The following is a 17768-nucleotide window of genomic DNA, read 5'->3' as shown; positions in this document are numbered from 1 at the left end:
GCCCCGCCTCGTGGCCTCCCCAGCTGCAAGTCACTGACGCTGGGGTAGAAAACGCCGAGCCAAGCCGGGACCCAGACCCAGGATCTGACGCAGCCATGGCTTCCGGAGGGCGGCATGTGCCGCAGAACTCGGCCTCGGAGGTGAGATCCTCCCGACGTCCAGGTAAGAGTTCGGACGAAAGTCAAGGCGAAATGGCCCTTCGCCGTTCTCTCCCCTCGCGGCCGTGGAACGTCTCTCTCTCCGCCGCGATCCGGAAAAGTTTCTCGGAGGCGTGCCTGCGCGATGCGCTCCGGCTCCCTGCACCTTCGTGGACCAGATCCGTGCGGGCGGGAATGCGGGCTCGGCCAGCTGCAGGCCCCGACCCCGCCGCAGCTGGGGGGCCGCCGCCCGCACCATCTACGCAGCCCCCAGTCCCCAGCCCGCCCAGGCTCATGCAGAAAACCCGGGGAGGCTTCCTGGACCAGCGCCGGCTGCTCGCCTACCTGACGCAGGCCCAGGGCCGCGAGGCGCGTCTGTGGCGGGGTGGCCAACTCCAGGTACCGGTACCCTCGCGGGGCCCTCCCGGAAGCACGGTCATCCCCCTCCCTCACGCGCGCACGGGACGAGGCCGGGCTCCACGTGTACCCGCGACCAGGTGAGCCGCACCCTGGAGCCTGCACCTTCCCCGGGTGCGTCCCCCTCCGCTTATCTCACTGAAACGGTGCTTCACTAGAGGGTTTTGGAAGAGGGCTTGTTTGAGTTGGGGAATTCAGCTGAAGACCCAAAAAACGGGCGCAGGAAGGAGAGGGTCTGAATGGGGGAACATCTGGACAAGAGAGACACTTTTATGTGACCGCTATTTCGGGTGAAGGGGCTTCTTACAACACCTCTGGTCCAGCCACTGATGGGCTGAGACCAACGACCTTCCCTGCTATCCCCCACCTCCTCCTTCCAGCAGGCGGAAATTTGCGAAGCCTTCAGAGAAGTTGTGTTGTGGCTCCTGAGAGTGGAGAACATCTTTGACTTCTCTCAGAACACTTTTAGCCTGGCTCTCACTATCTTCAGCCGCCTCCTTGTTTCAGTAAAGGTAAAGGAGTTATGAGGGATGGTGACAGATAGTTGGGTGTGGAAACTAACCTTTGTTTCCTGTTGCCACCCCAGGTGCTCAAACCCAACATTATAAATTAAGTCAGTGACTCCCAGAATAGAACTGGAATTGGAAAATCCTACCACCTTACCTGTCTGGCTCAGTGTTGTGTGGCCATCAGTGGTGGACTTGGGGAGCATGAGAGGACCTAGCTGAGACTCTCAATGTGCTATGAGGTCAGGTGTGCTTGTCTGGACCAGTACTCGCAGCCTGAGGCCAGGAGGGGCCTGTGTGTTCCCTGAGACGATGCTGTATTTCCCACCTCCAGTCAGTCTTCTAACAAAGGGCTATTGACTAGTCATCTGTGGTTCTGAAACCAGGAGGTTTTCACTGGTCACATCTAAAAATGGGCTAAACTCTTTGTGAATAAATACAATGTCCTTTTTAAAAATTAAAAAAAAAAAAAAAACTCGATTTCTTTAAAAAAAAAAAAACCCACAGATGCTTTATGGTCAGTCTCTGGCACTCATATTTGCAAATGTGTCTCTTCCATACTGCAGATAAAAAAGCATTTACTCCATTGTGTCACAATTACTTCCTTGAGACTTGCTACAAAAGTTAACGAAGAAGAGGAGGTATGCATCCCTGGAAGCTCATTAATGGCTGCTTTTGAGGTATAGGGGTGTATAACATTGGAAACACAAGTTTCCTGAAAGGTCTGTGATCTTGGGAATGGACATTTTGGAAAAGTCACACCTCCCAGGATCTCTGCTGTCCGTTCCTCAGGCTTGTCAGACGCTGGTGGTGGTGGTTTAGTCGCTGAGTCCGACCCCATGGACTATAGCCTGCCACACTCCTTTGTGGAATTTCCTAGGCAAGGATACTGGAGTGGACTGCCATTTCCTTCTCCAGGAGATCTTTCCAACCCAGGGATCAAACCTAGGCCTCCTGAAGGATTCTGTACCGATCTGGGCCATGGGAATTCTGGTACCCCACAAATGGGAAAACAGAAGAGCTGAATTGTCCTGGCCCACCAAAGCCAGAAGCCTGATCTCCTGGCAGATATATCTTGCCTCATTGGTTGATGGTAGATGCCACCTCCCACTAAGCAGAGGAAAGTGGCCTCCCAGACCATATGGCCTAATAGCCATCCCCCAGAAACTACATCTAAGAAAGCTGCTTGAGACTTGAGGACTTGCCTGTGTCAAAGAAACTGGTCTTCAGGGAGTCTGGGACCCTCGTCTGGGAGTGGCAGGAGGGCCATGAGGGCCACAAGCAGTGGGTGGAAGAGAAGCCCCCGTAATTGCTTCAGGCTTGCTTGAATTTCTCAGTTTCGCTATGGCTTCTATTCAGGAGAAGATCCTCTCCCAGTATCCTTCCCAAACCTCCCTCACTTCCTTCTTCCCTCCTTCCCTCCCTCCAACCTCTCCCCCTTTGTGGAACCACTGCCATTAATACAAGGTCCCCTTGGCTGATCTCAGGGTCGAAGGGGCCAGAAAAAGGCATGGTGTGTCCAGTTCCAAACTTGGATTAAAAACTATTTTAACCCTGTTTGTTAGAATGTAATGTGTGTCCCGCAAAAATGCTTTTGTTCAACTAAGAACCAAGTAAATAACCTTTAAAAGAACTACTCCTAGAAGTTATATAATACTTTGTTTATCTAAAAGAGTAGGACCAAGTCTTCAATGCACTTGGTACTTGAATGTTCACTCATAGACAAGCCTTATAATTTCTCTGGGAAAAAGTCATAGTTTTTCCAGAACTGAACTGCCTTCAATAAAGGCTGAAAGGAATGTGTTTGCAGCTGTGGTGTTACCTGGTTCTGGGAGGTTTTATCAGTGAGTCTGTCTGATGCAGACCAGGAAGCTCACAGGCCTACTTCTCTCTATGACTAACAATCATGGTAGTGATTGGAACCAGGAATGGGTAGAGTCCAGAGCTGGAAAGCTTTGAGTGAGTTCTTGCAGCTGAATGTGGGAGATGGCACAGTCCCAGCCTCCAAAGCACCTTTGAGTAGGAGCTGGAGTGCAGTTGGGGATCAAGACCTGTTGGCAGCAGATGACCACGTGACATTTACTACACACTGTCACAACTACCTGGGGACTTGACAGATAGCCAAGATCTGGTTTGGTTTTTCTTTCAGAAGCGTTTTCTGTGGTGGGTCACTGGAAGACAACTCTACTAGGGTCATGGATGCCCAGTCCCCAGCAACAAGAAAACAAAAGCTACTATGACATAGTGTAGGGCTTTGGCCTCTTTTATTTTCTTTTTACAGTTAATTCCACGCGTAAAAGACTTCATAAAGCATTATGGCTCTGGCTATTCCCCGAATGAGCTCCTCAGGATGGAGCTGGCTATTTTGGACAAACTGCACTGGGACCTCTACATCGGGACACCGCTGGACTTTCTGTTCACAGTAAGTACGAGGAACTTCCAGAGCCTACCCTGGACTCATTGTGCCTTTGGAACAGCTGTTCACAATATAGGACGGCAAAGCACACGTCCTTACACATGCAGCACAGTGACGTGACCCACAAGGCTCACGACATAACGGCAGAGTTAAAATATTATCTTACATCCAACACGGTTCCGCCAGACTCCCGCTTCTAAAGGACATTACCTTTACAAAGATATTTAGACGGCACTATTATGGTGAGCTTCTCTTTTAAATACACACTGCAAAAATATTTAACTTTCCATTCTATGAATACTGTACATAAAAATCTGTCTGCTTTTGCTGCACTTTACACACATTCACTTAGCTGTCTTTATTCACCTACACACAATCCTTACTGAGGCTTTAGACCATATTGATCTGGCACTTAAAAATGTCATGTTAGTTTGTATTTGTTTTAGTTAGAGAATGATGGTCATCCTTAAGGATAGGATTCTGTTAGTAAGGCAAAATTATGTCATATGGAAATGTCATGGGGTTTTGGTCTGTTATGAAGTGTGACGATTAAATCATGAAGGGCTGTACCGTTATAAAAACTGACCATTGTGGCCAAGCGGCAGCGTTTCTTCTCATGTTGAGCACATATAAGTAACTTCTCTGCTACCTTAATCTTGAACTGTCTGCTTCTGTTTTTCAGAAGTGAAACACTGTCAAGTGGGTACGTTAGGCTCTTAAGGACCATGTCACAAAGCAGACTGTCTTTTTCTCACCAGGGTTGAAGCTTAGCTTGGCCGCACAGTGGGTATTAAGCCTCAACCCCCTTCTGGGGCCACGGATGGGAACGAAAAGGGTTGGGCAACATTTAATGTTCCCTGATGAAAATTTAAACTGTTTTTTGCACTTTTGGTCATTGATCTATGAAAAGTATGGGGTTTTCTGTTCTAACATAAAAACCACGGTCTCCAGTTCCACGCCCTGGTGGTCCTGGGCTGGCCCCACGTGAAGGAGCTGATGCCTCAGAGGAATCCTTCCCTCCACGTCGCGTCCCTGACCAGGCAGCTGCAGCACTGTATGGCGGGCCACCAGCTGCTGCAGTTCAAGGGCTCCACACTGGCCTTGGTCATCATCACCTTAGAGCTGGAGAGGCTCATGCCCGACTGCTGTACTCCTATATCTGATCTGCTAAAGAAAGCACAGGTAGACATCAACTTTGCCCCACACCAGGCTCTCAGTTTTGCCCCTTCAGCTGATGCACTCTGCCCCCAAAAGGGTACCTATTGCCCCTTCTCAGCCCTTATGGGCTCCAGGAGATACTTTGGCTGTGATGACTCTGAAGACTCTTCCTAAGGGCTAGGCTTTCCACACACGACCTATCCTCTGGACTTGAGTATTAGCTACACGTTCCCTTCACCGCAGTGGGCTTCTCTGACAATGAGCGAAGCTGTATCTCAGTGGCAGCCCTGGTAGTCAAGAGGGTGTGGGGACATGCTGAGCTCAGGAGAAAACAACACTGAGCTTAACACTGGGGAGTGTAAATGTCAGACCCTTTACCCTTGACAGGCACCAAGGTACTATGAAGTAGGTAGTGGGAGGTCAGAACCACTCAGGATGGACAGCATAAGATGGAATGCAGTTAGAAAAATGAGTTTTTACTGAGGTTGAAGATGGGTGTCCCTGAGATGGTGGGGTTAATGTTCTCACGTTGGGTGGTTGGAACTTCCTGGAAGTGCTCCATGCTAGCATTCTGGCACTTGGTTGCTCATTGTTTAGAATGTAAAATGGTTCTGCCTCAAGGATGACCACTCTGTTTTAATTACAGGTTGGTATAAGGCAGTGGAACCGCTGCAAAGAACTTGTAAAGGAGCAACTGGCAAGCCTTTAGTCGTCCTCCTGCACAGACAGTTTCTGGCTCACCTGCCAGCATCTGTGCCCTACCCCAGAGCCCTTTATAGCATAATGGCAAAGCTGGACTTCGACTCCTCTATATTCTAGGCTGTATGGATCCTGCAACAAGAAAGCAAGAAGGCCTTGAAAGAGCAACTGAGAAAACACTCCTGATTCTTCAGGGGGGGGAAAAAAAAAACAAGGAGGCAAAAAGACAGGTCAGGGTCCCTAAAGGGAAAGGTAGTCTGATAAATCAAACTCAGACTCCTGCCTCCCTCATGACCCTGGGCCTGAAACCAGGGAGAGGGAATAAATGCTCATAGTGCAGCTTGCTTTTTCTTCCTCATCAACGGCTGTATCAGCCTATAAGACAGCTGGACTATGAGGTCAGAGGCAGGCCTTGCTCAGGGCAGAAGGGCCAGGCGGGTGCTGACAGACAAGTTTCTGCTGCTCCACCTGCCAGAACTGGCCGGGTCTTTCCAGCTTCCCAGGCCTGCACCAACAACATGTGCAGGCTTCAAGTCCCAAGTGCTCTGCTTGCCTTTGCAGAAATGGGATTTACCCTGATTACCCAGCATCTAAGTCTTTTCTTTGTAAGAACTCAATTCATAAAGTGTGCTTTATTTCATATACAGTAACCAGATCAAGCTTTAGGCATATTTCTGCTTGGTTACTCTTAGTTTACAGGCTTAACTAGGGGAACTTTTGTGTTTAAATAATGACACTTCGAGGTGATCCTTGTGTTGGGAAGGCACAGCTCCCTGAGTTTTGGTTTAGATGAGCAGGTCCTGAAGCTGAGCTCCCACTACTGCAGGGAGGAGGGAGAGACCACTAGCACGCTGTGAGGGAGAAGCCAGCTGCCCCTGGGGAGCGGTGACACTATGAGCCATTCTCTAGGCAGTGGAGTCCAGCTGACAGTGACGCCAGCTGGGACTGTGGAAGTAGTCCTGGGGATGTGAATGACTGGGCCACACATTTAGAGGTCATCTGTGAAGTCCTTCCACAGTGAACAGTTTTCTGTAAATGTAGAGGGTGATCTGCTACGAGGTGCAATACTAGCTCTACCATATTAGTGTCTACACTGTAGTCAGCACAAATCTCTGCCTCTGGTTAAGACAGATTTGCTTGTTGGAGCTTTTTTTTCAAATACACTTGACTTCCTTTCAATCCTTTGTGTCTTATTTTACATGTATTAGATACCATGCATTGAGATTTGATAGAGTCAAACACACGTGAAATGCAATCTCTCAAACCCTATCATTAACTGTCCTCTAGTCCAGCACAAATGAACGTGGTGGGGGGCAGCCTGCTGCTCATGGCCTCAGCTTCCCCTGCCTCTTTCCTTCCACTGTAAGCAGCACTGTCATTGGTGGAACAGAGGCTAATCCTGAGGGCCCACGCCAACTCAGGCTGTCTCTGACTTCAGAAAACAGGTAAGAATTACCTGGGCCCCTCCCCTCCCCTGAACCAAGTAGCTCTGGATGTAAGCTTCATTCCCCAGAGCTAAACCAACTCTCCATCTCTTGGGAAAAGAAGAAGATAGACCTGTGAGCCACAGTATGGGGGTAAGGGACAGCCTTGCTGCTTCATCTTTCTGTAAATAGTATTACCTTCTCTGGGGAAGCAAACTTTCGTATTGCCAAAGTACCACTTGTGAGGGGTTTTTGTTGTTTGTTTTTAAGTTTTTATGTTGTTCAAGCTTGCCTTGGAGCCCTAAGTTCTATCTTACTCTCCTCTAACATTTTTTCCCTGCAGTTAGGAATTTCTGTTCCACTTCAGATTAGAGACTGGGGTTCACTGTGGAGGGAGAAATAAGGACATGATCCATCTCCCATTTGTCACCATTCACATAGAGATTGGTAAAGGGCTGTGACTGCCGAAAACAGAGATGGGACAGGGCTCAGAGGTGGGTGGGCTAAGAGAAGAACACAGTAGATGAGTATCACGGACACATCTTAAACTTGTCCAAATATTACTTGGCTCCCTCGTTTGGGTGAGCCAAGTTCCTTCCACCAAGGTGGCCCTATTTCCCCTGGCTTCCTGGAAAGTCTTCATCCTTCAAAGCTTGGTGAAGACTCTGCCTCCCTGCACCTGCCTGCCCAGGAGCAGAGTGGTGCTGTACCTTCACTGGGGAGGCCAGCATGCCAGTCTCCCTGCCGGGCTTAGTCCTCCATCTCCTCATTTTGGTCCTCCCGGAGATTAGCCTAGTGTCCAACAGAGAAAGCTCCTCAACAAATGGGCCCTGGAGATTGCCATCCCTTCCTCAACCAAATATTTGCCTACTTACTACAGCATCCCACCTCAGCAAAACCTTCTTAGGTCCACCAACCTACACTGTCAAACTGCACAGGAATAAGGCTACAGGATAGCAATACTTAAACCTCAATTGCTCCAGTTATGAGCTGTGTGACCTTGGGTAATTACTTAACCTCTCTGTGCCTTGCCTATAAAAAGGAGAAACTGGTACCTAATCATAGGATTATTGTGAAGATTAGAGGAATTAATACATGTAAATGCACTTTAGAACAATGACTAGCACACAGTAAGAACTCAACTGTTAGTTGTCCTATGACAAGCCTCCTCCACAAGGATGTAAACTTTTCAAGGGCAGGATCTGCCTTCTCTCGTGTCTTGTCTGATAAGGATCCTTTGACCACAGGCTGCAACTTCTCTTTCCTATCTTGCCTCCATCCCACACCCATTCAAGAGTTAAAACATAACTCCTATAGAAGCTGATCAACCCCACAAAGTTCACAGAAAAAACAAGCTGTATTTTACCACAGCTGTAGCAGATTAATAGAGGAAACATTAAATCAGAAAAGCCACTGCCCAAAAAAGACACCACAAAAACTCAAAATAAATGCAAAATTTAATGAAAAAAATGAGTACAAAGTGAATGGAAAGGAACAAAAACAGTCAATGAATGAAGGAATAAATGAATTAACAAGTGAAGCAGTTTTAGAAAAGCATGTTAACGTAACAGACTAGCAAGCCACACTTCCCTTGGGCCTCTTATCCAGTAACAGGAGCCCCATTTAACAGGGAACCCACACAAAGACATACACAACATGTATGGAGTCGGTCTGCATAAGTACAGACCACCTAGACTCAGGTTACCCACAATTCGGGTGACCATATCTCCCAGTTTGCCTGAGACAATCATGGCTTATGCTCGTTGACTTGGCAAAATCTCCTTTCACTCTCAAAAGTCTCAGCTTGGGCAATAAATTATATGGTGATCCTACCCCAAATCAACTTGGTTCATGAAAGACATGATAGTAAATGCCAGTGATCCCGCTGACAGCCCTAACAATGCCAACAGATGATACGGAGACAGAAAATGAGGGGAAAATCAGATCCTGCAGACAGGGGTCACATTCCATGAGGTGGGTAGCTTGTTAAACAATGAATGGTAAGTTTTTAAGCTCACCTTGTGCACCAAAAATTAATTTGGTCTCAGCTAAAAATGACAAAATTCTAAACACAAACAGCATGAGAGAAAAGTGCAGTGAGGCTCACTAAAGTCAGAGGGTCCTGTGGAGGCAGCCCAGACCCCAGAAAATGTAACAAGAACAGGTCTGCCCCGAGATTCTTGGAAGCCTGGGGCCTGCAGGCAGGTAACCAGCCACAATTCTGGCCACCCAAGTATGCCCTGGGTGCAGCCCATGTGCAGGTGGGGGTAGATGGGCAGCAGGATCTGACCACTCTAAGAGTCCCCAGATTGGCCAGGAGTCCTCATTTCTTACATAACCGAGCCTGCTGGGTCATTGAGCCTCATCTTCAGAAATACACTAGCTGACAGAGGCTATCTTAAAGGTCATACTTCCATCCAACTGAATATACTTTCAGACACATAATGACCCTAGAGTTAAGTCACTTGCAGTCCACATCTGCCTTAGATATGCTGATTCACCTTTTTAGATACCCACACTGAAGCATCAGTTACCAGTTACAACCACAAGTGGGTTTACTCTAAAGCTAATAAAACTTAATTCTCAGGGCCTCTTCCAAGGCCCTGTACCTGATTTTATACTCATGTTCTCTTAAGAAGGCTTCTCAAGTAGTCTGAGCCCCTCAAAAATCTGTATCCACCCGTGGTCATGGCATAACTTTGGAGAATTTTCACTTTGAGTCTCAACAAAACCTGCTCTGCTCCAGGTGAAGCGAAAAAGACCACCTTTTCCTGGTCATACCTCAGTGGATACATACAGCTCACCCTCCACCCCTCTCTGAATGGAGCATGATCTGAGAAGGTCAGGAGGGAGCCAGAACTCTAGCCTTGGAAATCAGTAAAGCAAGCCAAGGCAGAAAGAGGGAAACGATAATGGGAAAGAAAATGAAGGACATAAAAACACAAACCGCCAATCCAACAATGTATCAGCACAGCTTCCTAAGGCTTCCAACTAGAGAGTGCACTAGACTGAGCTCCTTGAGGGCAGAGCTGTGCGGTACTCTGGGTAGCCTGTGCCCAGCACAGTGCTTGATCAGCATTAAGTGGGATCCTTCCTTTCATCTATTAATTTTTTATGTCCCATATTATCAGGCCATACTTTCAACCCTGATAGTTTCAGTGGCTTGCCAACCAACAGGAATATAGAACGCTGTACTTTCTTAGAAGGTTCTCTTTTAAGAATGCAGCTGAAAGGGAAAAAGCTCCTTTGCTGGTAGCTTTTTTCTTAATTGTTTACATACATCAGGCACCTTCATCTCTTTCCCTGCAACTTAGCAAGGAAAAAGGAAAGAATGACCCAGAGAGAAACCTGTTCCCCCTGAGCACTCTTTGCATTTAGAATATGCAGGGTTGGGCTGGGGGGGGAGGGGGGGGGTAGTGGCGGTCTTAGTTAATTAAGAGTCAAACACTTAACATGCACACATGGGGTTGGTCCCTGTTCACAGGTAGCACCTCAGGGGGGAGGGGGGGCACAGAGATAACTGCTTCGGGCTGCTGTTCCATTTACATTCACAGTAACAACACTGAACGTGGCCTTTTTCATGATCCACTTTCATTCGTAAAGAAATCCCAAACACTGTCATTACAGGACGTTTATTACCCACCTCTCCCTATATTTTATAGGGATACTTTATACATAAGAAAGGTTTAGAGATATTTTTAGTTTTTAAAAATCAGGGAATCTGTGTTACTTACGAAAATAACGGGAGGGGGTATTATTTGTCTTTACGCTCGTGCCAAAATAAAAATTTAGAAGTGCTTTAAAAGTTATTATTGAAATTAAGCTCTAGGTTAGAAAAATTAAAATGAAGGGGAGTGGGGGGAATTCTGCAGCATGTATACCACACCATGTGGCCACACCTAGGGCACTGCATGAGTTGCCATCTTGACGCTGAACAATTAGGCCGAGCATCGCCGGCTGGGGCCTCTGCTAGAGCGGCACAAAACTGCTCCGTCAAGGAATAGTGACACTGTAAATGGAAGACCAGCCACTGGCTCTGAAAAAAATAAACCTCATCAGTTTTGGGTTCCAGCATTCATGGCTTTAACAAGTTTGCATAGAGAGGGTAGCCCGCCAGGCCTGGGCAGCCCAGGGGGCAGGGGTGGGGGACAAGGCAGGGCTGTAAACACTGGAGTCTGTACCGGCTCCCAGTCCGTCCTCACACCATGATATGGGAGAAGGGTCACAAGGTGTAACTCAAGCAACTTAACACATGAAAGTCTAAAGTCCGCTCTTGACATGTAAGTCTGTGCGTGCGTTAACTGAAAAATAAAAATAAAACAAACAGAACAAAAACAGACACATTAAAAGATACACAGACGACCAAATCAAACAGAAGCAAAAGACAGCAAGATGAACACTGGGAAAGGACAGTCAGTTTGGCACTTGTGACGAGCAAAGCAGAGAATTCACTTCAGTTTATGGCATCCCAGGCTGAGGGGTCAAGATCTGATTGGGAATTAATTTTGTAAAAATGAATTAAAATTTGAAGAATAAGTACAATCAATCAAAGCCATTCAACTAAATGGTCACAAAACAACATCCCCCCTGCAAATGTACTCCTGACCCATCCCAGCCAGGGCAGAGGGAAGGGGTGCTCCCAGCCAGCCCACCCACCCCACTCCTGGCCTCCGCAAGGCCAGCATGGGAGGAGAGGGCTCTCTCCCAGAGGCCAAACTGACTGAAGCTTTCTGGAATGTCCAGCAAACAGAAAAGACCTGTTCTCCAGGCCCACGTCACATGAAAAAAAGCAGGGAGGCCTGACATCAGTGATGAGCCCCACCCTGAATTGGCCTGGTTCCCCTGCAGCCAGCCTGCACCCCACCCCCACTGGCCCTCAACACCTTGACCTGGCCACAGGTCCTTGAGCTGCTTTTGAGTGGTTTCTCCATAGCTTACTTCCTAGGGGACTCTGCCTGCCCTTTTTTTTTTTTAAAGAAAAACAAATAAAAAAACAAAATGGCCTGGGCTAAGCTGGCAGGGAGCAAGGCAAAGTTTCTTTGGGAGCCAGCACTGGGTCATGGATAGCACACCGCTTCCCAGGAGAAACCAGATTTCTGAGCTACCAGCTCAAAATCCACATGGGTTGCAATTCACAGAGCCTGCATGCTCACCAAGCTCACCAAGACCGAGACAGGCACCAGGGCCGGAAGCAAATGCAAAGCAGAAGGGAAATGTACACGGTTGAGGGGCCTGTGGAGCTGGGGACCAGCAGGGGCTTATCTGCTGCAGCAGGGCCAACGGCCGGGGGCAGGGCAGTCAGCAGGATGGAGGAAACTACAGGGTCTGTCCCAAAGCAGAAGACAGGCCTCAGGAACGAGAATTGGCATCCAGTTCCTAAATGGCTGGTTCTGTGCCCCTGGTCTTCCCCAGGGAGAAGCTTTTTAAACTTCGATGTGTCTGTACCTCTGTGCCTGTGTGTCTCGGAGACTGTGTGTGTTAGTGGAGATATGTCTGGATCTGTGTATGTCACGGGAAAAGAGAGAGTGAGACAGTGTACATGTGTCATGCACGTGTGCAGCATTAGGGAACGCAATACTGGGGGGCAGGGGGAGGGCCAACGCCACAAGCAGCACCCCAGGGCCAGAGTTAGCTATGCACTGCCTGGCCCTAACCACGAGGCTCCACTGCCACCAAGGAAGGAACAGCCTGAACACACACGTTCCCAAACATTCAAGGAGGAAATGGAATTCCAAGAGAATAAGAGTGAGGGCCAAGGTGCGTATACCTGCTTAGTTTCCAGGCTGGCAAGAGAAAGAAGGTACTGGATACAGACCAGGGGCAGGGAGAAGCAGGGGCAGACAGGATCCCCATGGAGAGATGCCCTGGGGGACACTGAATGAAGCGGGGCAGGGGAGGGAGGCACCCCCCCACCCCCACCCAGAGCCAGGGCATCTGGGATCCAGCTGTGAGCATGGAAACAGGCTATGTCAAGGAGAAGAGACTTAGACCAGCCCCCACCTTGCCAAAGTTAACTGCACTCCCGGAGGCTGGGAAAAGCCTCCTCCTCTCCCCCATCGCTCTCTCTCCTCTGAGGCTACGCTCTGAGGCTGAGGAACAGCTCCCGCCTCTACTGGAGGGGCAGCTCCTCTCTTCAGCAGGACTCACACAGCTCCTCCAGGGAGCTGCTGTCCTTCCTTCAGCAGGCTGTGACCACACTGTCTGGGGGTCAGTGCTGGCTGAGCTCAGGTCTCCACTGCCCTCAGTCACCACCCACCTGCCGAAACGGAACCCACGTCCACAGCCTCAGGACTGAGGGGGAGGAACCACAGCTGTCTAAGCAGAAACCACAGGAGCTTTTGGAATCTGTCTGGAAAATGCTGACATTCCCAGGCCCTGACCATCTCCTGGCCTGATGGACCTTCCCTGAGACCCTAGGACCCTCTCAGGGGCCACTCCCTGCCCGTGTGGCCCAGCCTTCTCCACCCAGCTCTTGAGGGGGCTGCAGGAGAAAGAGAAAAAGAGATAGAGAAAAAACAGGGTGTGGGGTAGAAGAGTGGGGAGAGGAGCCACTCGTGCACAAACACAAGAGTGGGCATGAACTCTTGATGCCTGAAGATGTGAAGATCACCACTGAAAGAAGAAAGGTGAGCAAGAATGAGGTGGGAGAGCGAGTGAAAGGAGACAGCAAAATGGTGAGCCAGCAAGAATGAGTAAGAGCGAGAGAGAGCGAGCCAGCGCGGGGCAGGGAGCCCACCACCTACTTCTTCTTGTCCTTGTCCTTCCTCAGAGGCTGCTGCGAGGTGGCGTGCAGGGCCTGAGTCTGCAGGGCCTCCACTGCTGCCTTCCTGCGGTTGAAGGCGTTGGTCTCCTCCTCCAGTTCCCGGCGCTTCTCCTCCACCTTGCGCTTCTCCTCCTGGTGCACCCGCTTGAGGTGCTCGAATTTCTCGTGGAGCTGGGAGCAGAAGGTGGGGAGGCCGGCTCCGTGTGGGCCCCAAGGGAGCCTGGGCCCTCCCCAGCCTGGCCTGGCCACACACAACCCCGAGCCCAGCACGCACCTCTCTCTCCTTCTCCTTCAGTTCCAGCTCCGTCTCCTTCACTTTGTTGACAAACATCTGCCTCATCTCTTCCTCCTTCCTCTGGAGCTCGCTCAGGAACTCCTTCCTCTTGGCCTCGTATGTTTCCTGGAGGCTGTGGAGACCCAGAGAGAAGAGGCCAAGGAGGGGATCATGGTGGGATGGGGTTGGGCAGAGCCAGAGGCGTGGAATCATGTGGACGCATGGGGGTCAGGGGTTCATGCTACTGTTCCAACAGCCTCTCCCCACTCCTGGCTCACAAGCCCCTAGAAACAGATGCTGGCATGGCAAGTCTGGTTGTGGCTGGGGAGACAGGCTGTCACCTGAAAGGCTGGCTGTCACCATCACTGTCCTGGAAGCCCATCTCCTCCAACTTGCAGCGCCGGTAGAGCTCATAGTGCCGACTGTGTGTCTGCTCGCGGAGGTCCTCCATGTTCACCCGGATCAACATCTCCCGGAGCTTCACGAAGTCGCAGTGATTCTCGTTCTCCACTGGAAGTGGAGGGCACGCGGGCATCAGACAGGGACCCGGCCACCAGCACGGAGGGGACAGGGTGCAGGCAGCGGTGGGTGTTAGAGGCCGACCCCAGAGGGAAGACAGGCAGCAGATGGTCACGGGGAGGACAGAGGACAGGGGGCCGAGGCCAGGCTCCCAGCCAGGGCTGTGCTCTCACCACCACACTCACCCTGCACCACTCCCCAAGGGTACTGCCGCGCTCGCACCAGTTTGTTCCCCACCTTCACCTCCTCGGTGCTGCCCACCACGGCAAAGGGCAGGTGTGCCTGGAAAGGGGCCCAAGCGTATGTGAGCACTGAGCAGACGTGGGCCCATGGGCAGACCCACCCTCGCTGCCCCTGGGCCCCAGGGAGGGGTTGCCCAGACCTGAACAAGGCAGGGCCAGATGCTCACTTTCGGGCTCTCCTTTAGAGAATCATCCTGGGACCTCCAAACAAGGGAGTGGGCTGAACCCACAACCCTGTTCCTCTTGTTATAGGGTATTCTTTCAGCCCCTGAGCTCCTCGGGAGCCAGTAGAAAGAAGCTCCCTCAAAAGACCTGTGGGCCTCTCTTCTAGGTTCCCAAGTCCGGGCATCCTGCCTGCTCAATCTTGCAGGTTTCAGGTCCCTGCCTTGGGTTCATACCTTGGGGTACTTAAACCTGGGGAAGCACCAGGACCAGCCCAATACCCAATTCTTCCCATCCCCTGTCCAGAGGATTCAGGACTGGCCAGCTCCAGGTGCCCAGCCATCTTTCCTGGAGAGTTAAGGCTAGAACCCAGGGAAAAGACAGTGGCCAGGGGGCTAGCTCCAAGCCCTCCAACCCCAGAGCCCTCAGACCCTTGCCCAATGCTCACGTTCATGACTGCGTTAATCTCAGCAACAGCTTCGTCATCCGTGGGAAACTGGTAGATCTGGACCCCATTGCTGACCAGCTCACCCATGATCTTGATCTTGAACTTGTGGAGCTCACTCTTGGAGATGGTGTCAGCTTTGGCAATGATGGGAATAATGTTCACCTGCCAGGATTGTGGAGAGGGTCAGGGGTGAGTTGCTCCCCGACTGTGGATAGCCCATCTCAGGTCACACGCCCCTGGGCAGAGGGGCAGGAAGTCAAAGAGATGGAGCTGTTCCCAAAGCTCCCCAGTGGAGTCCCAGCCTGAATCCAGTCAGGTGGGACCATTCTGACAGGTCGTGACAATTGGTTGCGGGCTTCTTACAGCCCCTCCCTGCTCTGCTCAACCTCCATCCAGCCCCAGATGTGTCCTGTGGGCACACTCAGCTTTGACCCAGAGTGTTCTGAAGGTCTTAGCCAGTATGGGGCCTGATAGGAGTGGCAGTAAGGGGCTGTGCCCCTACACAAGTTAGATGACCCATTAGCAGTAGCCACAGGAAGACCTCAGTATCTCCCAGGCCAAAGTTATCTCATTGTTCACAGTGAAAATTAACTCCTGAGATGGGGAGCATAGTCACATGAGAGCTGACAGGTGACCCTGGGGCTGGACACCCTCCACAACCCCGCATCGTTCCTGTCATTCCCATGCAGTTGCCTTTTTAATACACACTCCTCATTCCTACTGAAATTCTGGGGCTTAACTCTCCTCTCTCTGCTGTGCTCATGAGGACCCCAAGGGAAAGTCACAGCAGGAAGGCCAGGGGAAGCAAAGGGAGCAGAGGAACTAGGAATTGAGAGAAAAAGAACAGAGAATTGGCACGCTCTGGGGAGTGGAGGTTAGAGGGGCAGAGGGACAGGGGCGAGGTGGGGAGGTAACTCTAGGGGCACGGGGAGGATGCCAGGAGCCACCAGGCTGAGAATAAGAATCATCTCAACTGGAGGGAAGGTGCCCAGGGCCAGAGGCAAGGATAGAGCTCTGAAGAGGTCAGATCAACGGGGACTGGCTGGAGCCATAGGGACAGACACAAGAGAAGATACCGAGAGAACCAAGCCAAGGGAGCTGTCTGCAAGCCCCCAACCAGCGGAGCCCCTGGGGACTGCAGTGGACAGTCGCATGCAGTCACTGCGCCCCGTCTCCGTGGAGGACAGGGCACCCACAGAATCAGCTGGAAGGGGGCCACACCTTGCTGTCCAGTTTCTTCATGGTCACCAGATCCAGGGACTTGAGGGAGTGCCCCGTGGGTGTGATGAAGTAGAGGCAGACATGGATCCTCGTGTCATGGTAGTCGAAGAGCGAACGGCGGATCTTCAGCTCCTCCTGCAGGTAGTTTTCAAACTGCGCATCGATATAGTCGACTATGGGCCTGTAACTACAGACAGCTCCATCACAGGGAGGCAGACAGCCGGGCCACGGCCCAGGGCCCAGAGCCCAGCCAAGCTGCCCACCAGCCTTCTCTCTGTGAGAACAAACAGCTTCTACCTGGGGATTCCTGCCTGGGTACAGGTGGCTGACCCCTTCTCCTGGTCCCCCACGGGGTCCTCAGGACCTTAGATATTCTCCAGGCAGCCCTCCCATGGACCTCATGGAGTGCGGGCTGGTTACTTGTCTGGGGGCAGCAAGGAGTGCGGAGCACTAGGGCAGAGTGTTAGAACCACGGCAGAATGGAGGGACGGGGAAGACACCGCCCTTCCTGCCTCTTGCCTCTCATCCTTATTGATCTGATCTCCAAAGCCCACGGCATCCACGATGGTCAGCTTGAGCTGCACGTTGCTCTCTTGGAGGTCGTAAGTCTGGGGCCGCAGGCGCACACACTCCTCATGGTGACTGGCCTCCTCGGTCTCAAAGGTCGTGTTGAAGAGCGTGTTCATCAGTGTGGACTTGCCAATGCCAGTCTCCCCTGGGGGAGTGGGGAGTGGGCAGAGGGACTGTCACAGACTGGAACTGGAGCTGTCCTGGCTCCTAGCTAGGCCAGGAGGGGCTCAGGCACCCTTGGTCTCTATACAAGAGAGAGACAGGCCTCCCACTCCATCCCTCACTGTCCCTAACCCCAAGAACCATCCCTTCTTAGTGGCCTCAGAAATAACATGTGGAAGGAAGAGCCAAAAGGCTGGCTTGGACATAAGATGTGGCTATGTGGGTTGTGTAAGATGTTTTTGCCGGGAGTGCGGAAGAAGCAGAGCCAGGCAGCTGGGAGACACCAGTGGACACTGGCCTCTTCTGGCCTCAATGGGACCTGGTCACCTGCTCTGCAGGCCATTCCTCCTGGGCCATGGGGCCAACAGGACCGAGGTCTAAAGGCCACGAGTGACTCAGCCCACCTGTCATGGGTGGCCTCAACTCCATGAAGCTTTAAATGGGGAGGGAGGAGGTTCAGGAGAGGTTGCTTTCCAAGGGGTTCCCAGAGCACCTGTGGAGGGTCTGGCAGAACTCTTTGTGCCCTGGGGCACATGGAACCTTCCAGACCCTCCCTGTTGGGGGTGTATTTGTTTAGATGAGTACTGGAGCTTTTACTACATGACAACTTAATGGAGAGAGAGTCTGGTTTACCAGTGTCCTTGACACAT

At 51.1% G+C, this 17768-nt stretch overlaps 2 protein-coding genes across 7 annotated transcripts in view; one reads left to right on the top strand and one right to left on the bottom strand.

The window, feature by feature from the left end:
* Window positions 1-95: 95 nt before the first annotated feature.
* CCNI2 (cyclin I family member 2) lies at window positions 96-3596 on the top strand. Its single transcript, XM_061152171.1, has 5 exons — window positions 96-140; window positions 182-634; window positions 935-1066; window positions 1627-1701; window positions 3342-3596. Exons 1-5 carry the CDS (start codon window positions 96-98, stop codon window positions 3594-3596), a joined length of 960 nt encoding a protein of 319 aa, XP_061008154.1.
* SEPTIN8 (septin 8) overlaps window positions 3293-17768 on the bottom strand; it is a 26692-nt gene continuing 12216 nt past the window's right edge. For 3 of the 6 annotated variants that reach the window (XM_061150785.1, XM_061150783.1, XM_061150780.1), the window contains 8 exons: window positions 16906-17101; window positions 16387-16573; window positions 15166-15327; window positions 14499-14595; window positions 14136-14304; window positions 13795-13927; window positions 13501-13691; window positions 3293-4643 (listed from right to left, as the gene is read on the bottom strand). In XM_061150785.1, coding sequence (XP_061006768.1) covers window positions 4478-4643; window positions 13501-13691; window positions 13795-13927; window positions 14136-14304; window positions 14499-14595; window positions 15166-15327; window positions 16387-16573; window positions 16906-17072 — 1272 coding nt within the window. In that variant the 5' untranslated portion in view covers window positions 17073-17101 and the 3' untranslated portion in view covers window positions 3293-4477. Of the gene's footprint in view, window positions 4644-8196; window positions 11059-13500; window positions 13692-13794; window positions 13928-14135; window positions 14305-14498; window positions 14596-15165; window positions 15328-16386; window positions 16574-16905; window positions 17102-17768 lie in introns of those variants that run through there. The other 3 variants (XM_061150781.1, XM_061150782.1, XM_061150784.1) reach the window with 3 other exon arrangements.

The sequence above is a fragment of the Dama dama genome, chromosome 9 (assembly GCF_033118175.1).
Source record: "Dama dama isolate Ldn47 chromosome 9, ASM3311817v1, whole genome shotgun sequence".
In the NCBI taxonomy this organism is placed as follows: Eukaryota; Metazoa; Chordata; class Mammalia; order Artiodactyla; family Cervidae; genus Dama; species Dama dama.
The sequence above is the reverse complement of the archived record's forward strand: the minus strand, read 5'-3'. Positions and strand labels throughout refer to the sequence as shown.

Excerpts from the sequence above, each read along its gene's own strand:
- CCNI2 (XM_061152171.1), top strand. The coding sequence starts at position 96 with ATGGCTTCCGGAGGGCGGCATGTGCCGCAGAACTCGGCCTCGGAG. Across the intron at positions 141-181 it reads CGCAGAACTCGGCCTCGGAG|TCAAGGCGAAATGGCCCTTC; the intron begins GTGAGATCCTCC and ends TTCGGACGAAAG. Across the intron at positions 1,067-1,626 it reads GCCTCCTTGTTTCAGTAAAG|ATAAAAAAGCATTTACTCCA; the intron begins GTAAAGGAGTTA and ends TCCATACTGCAG.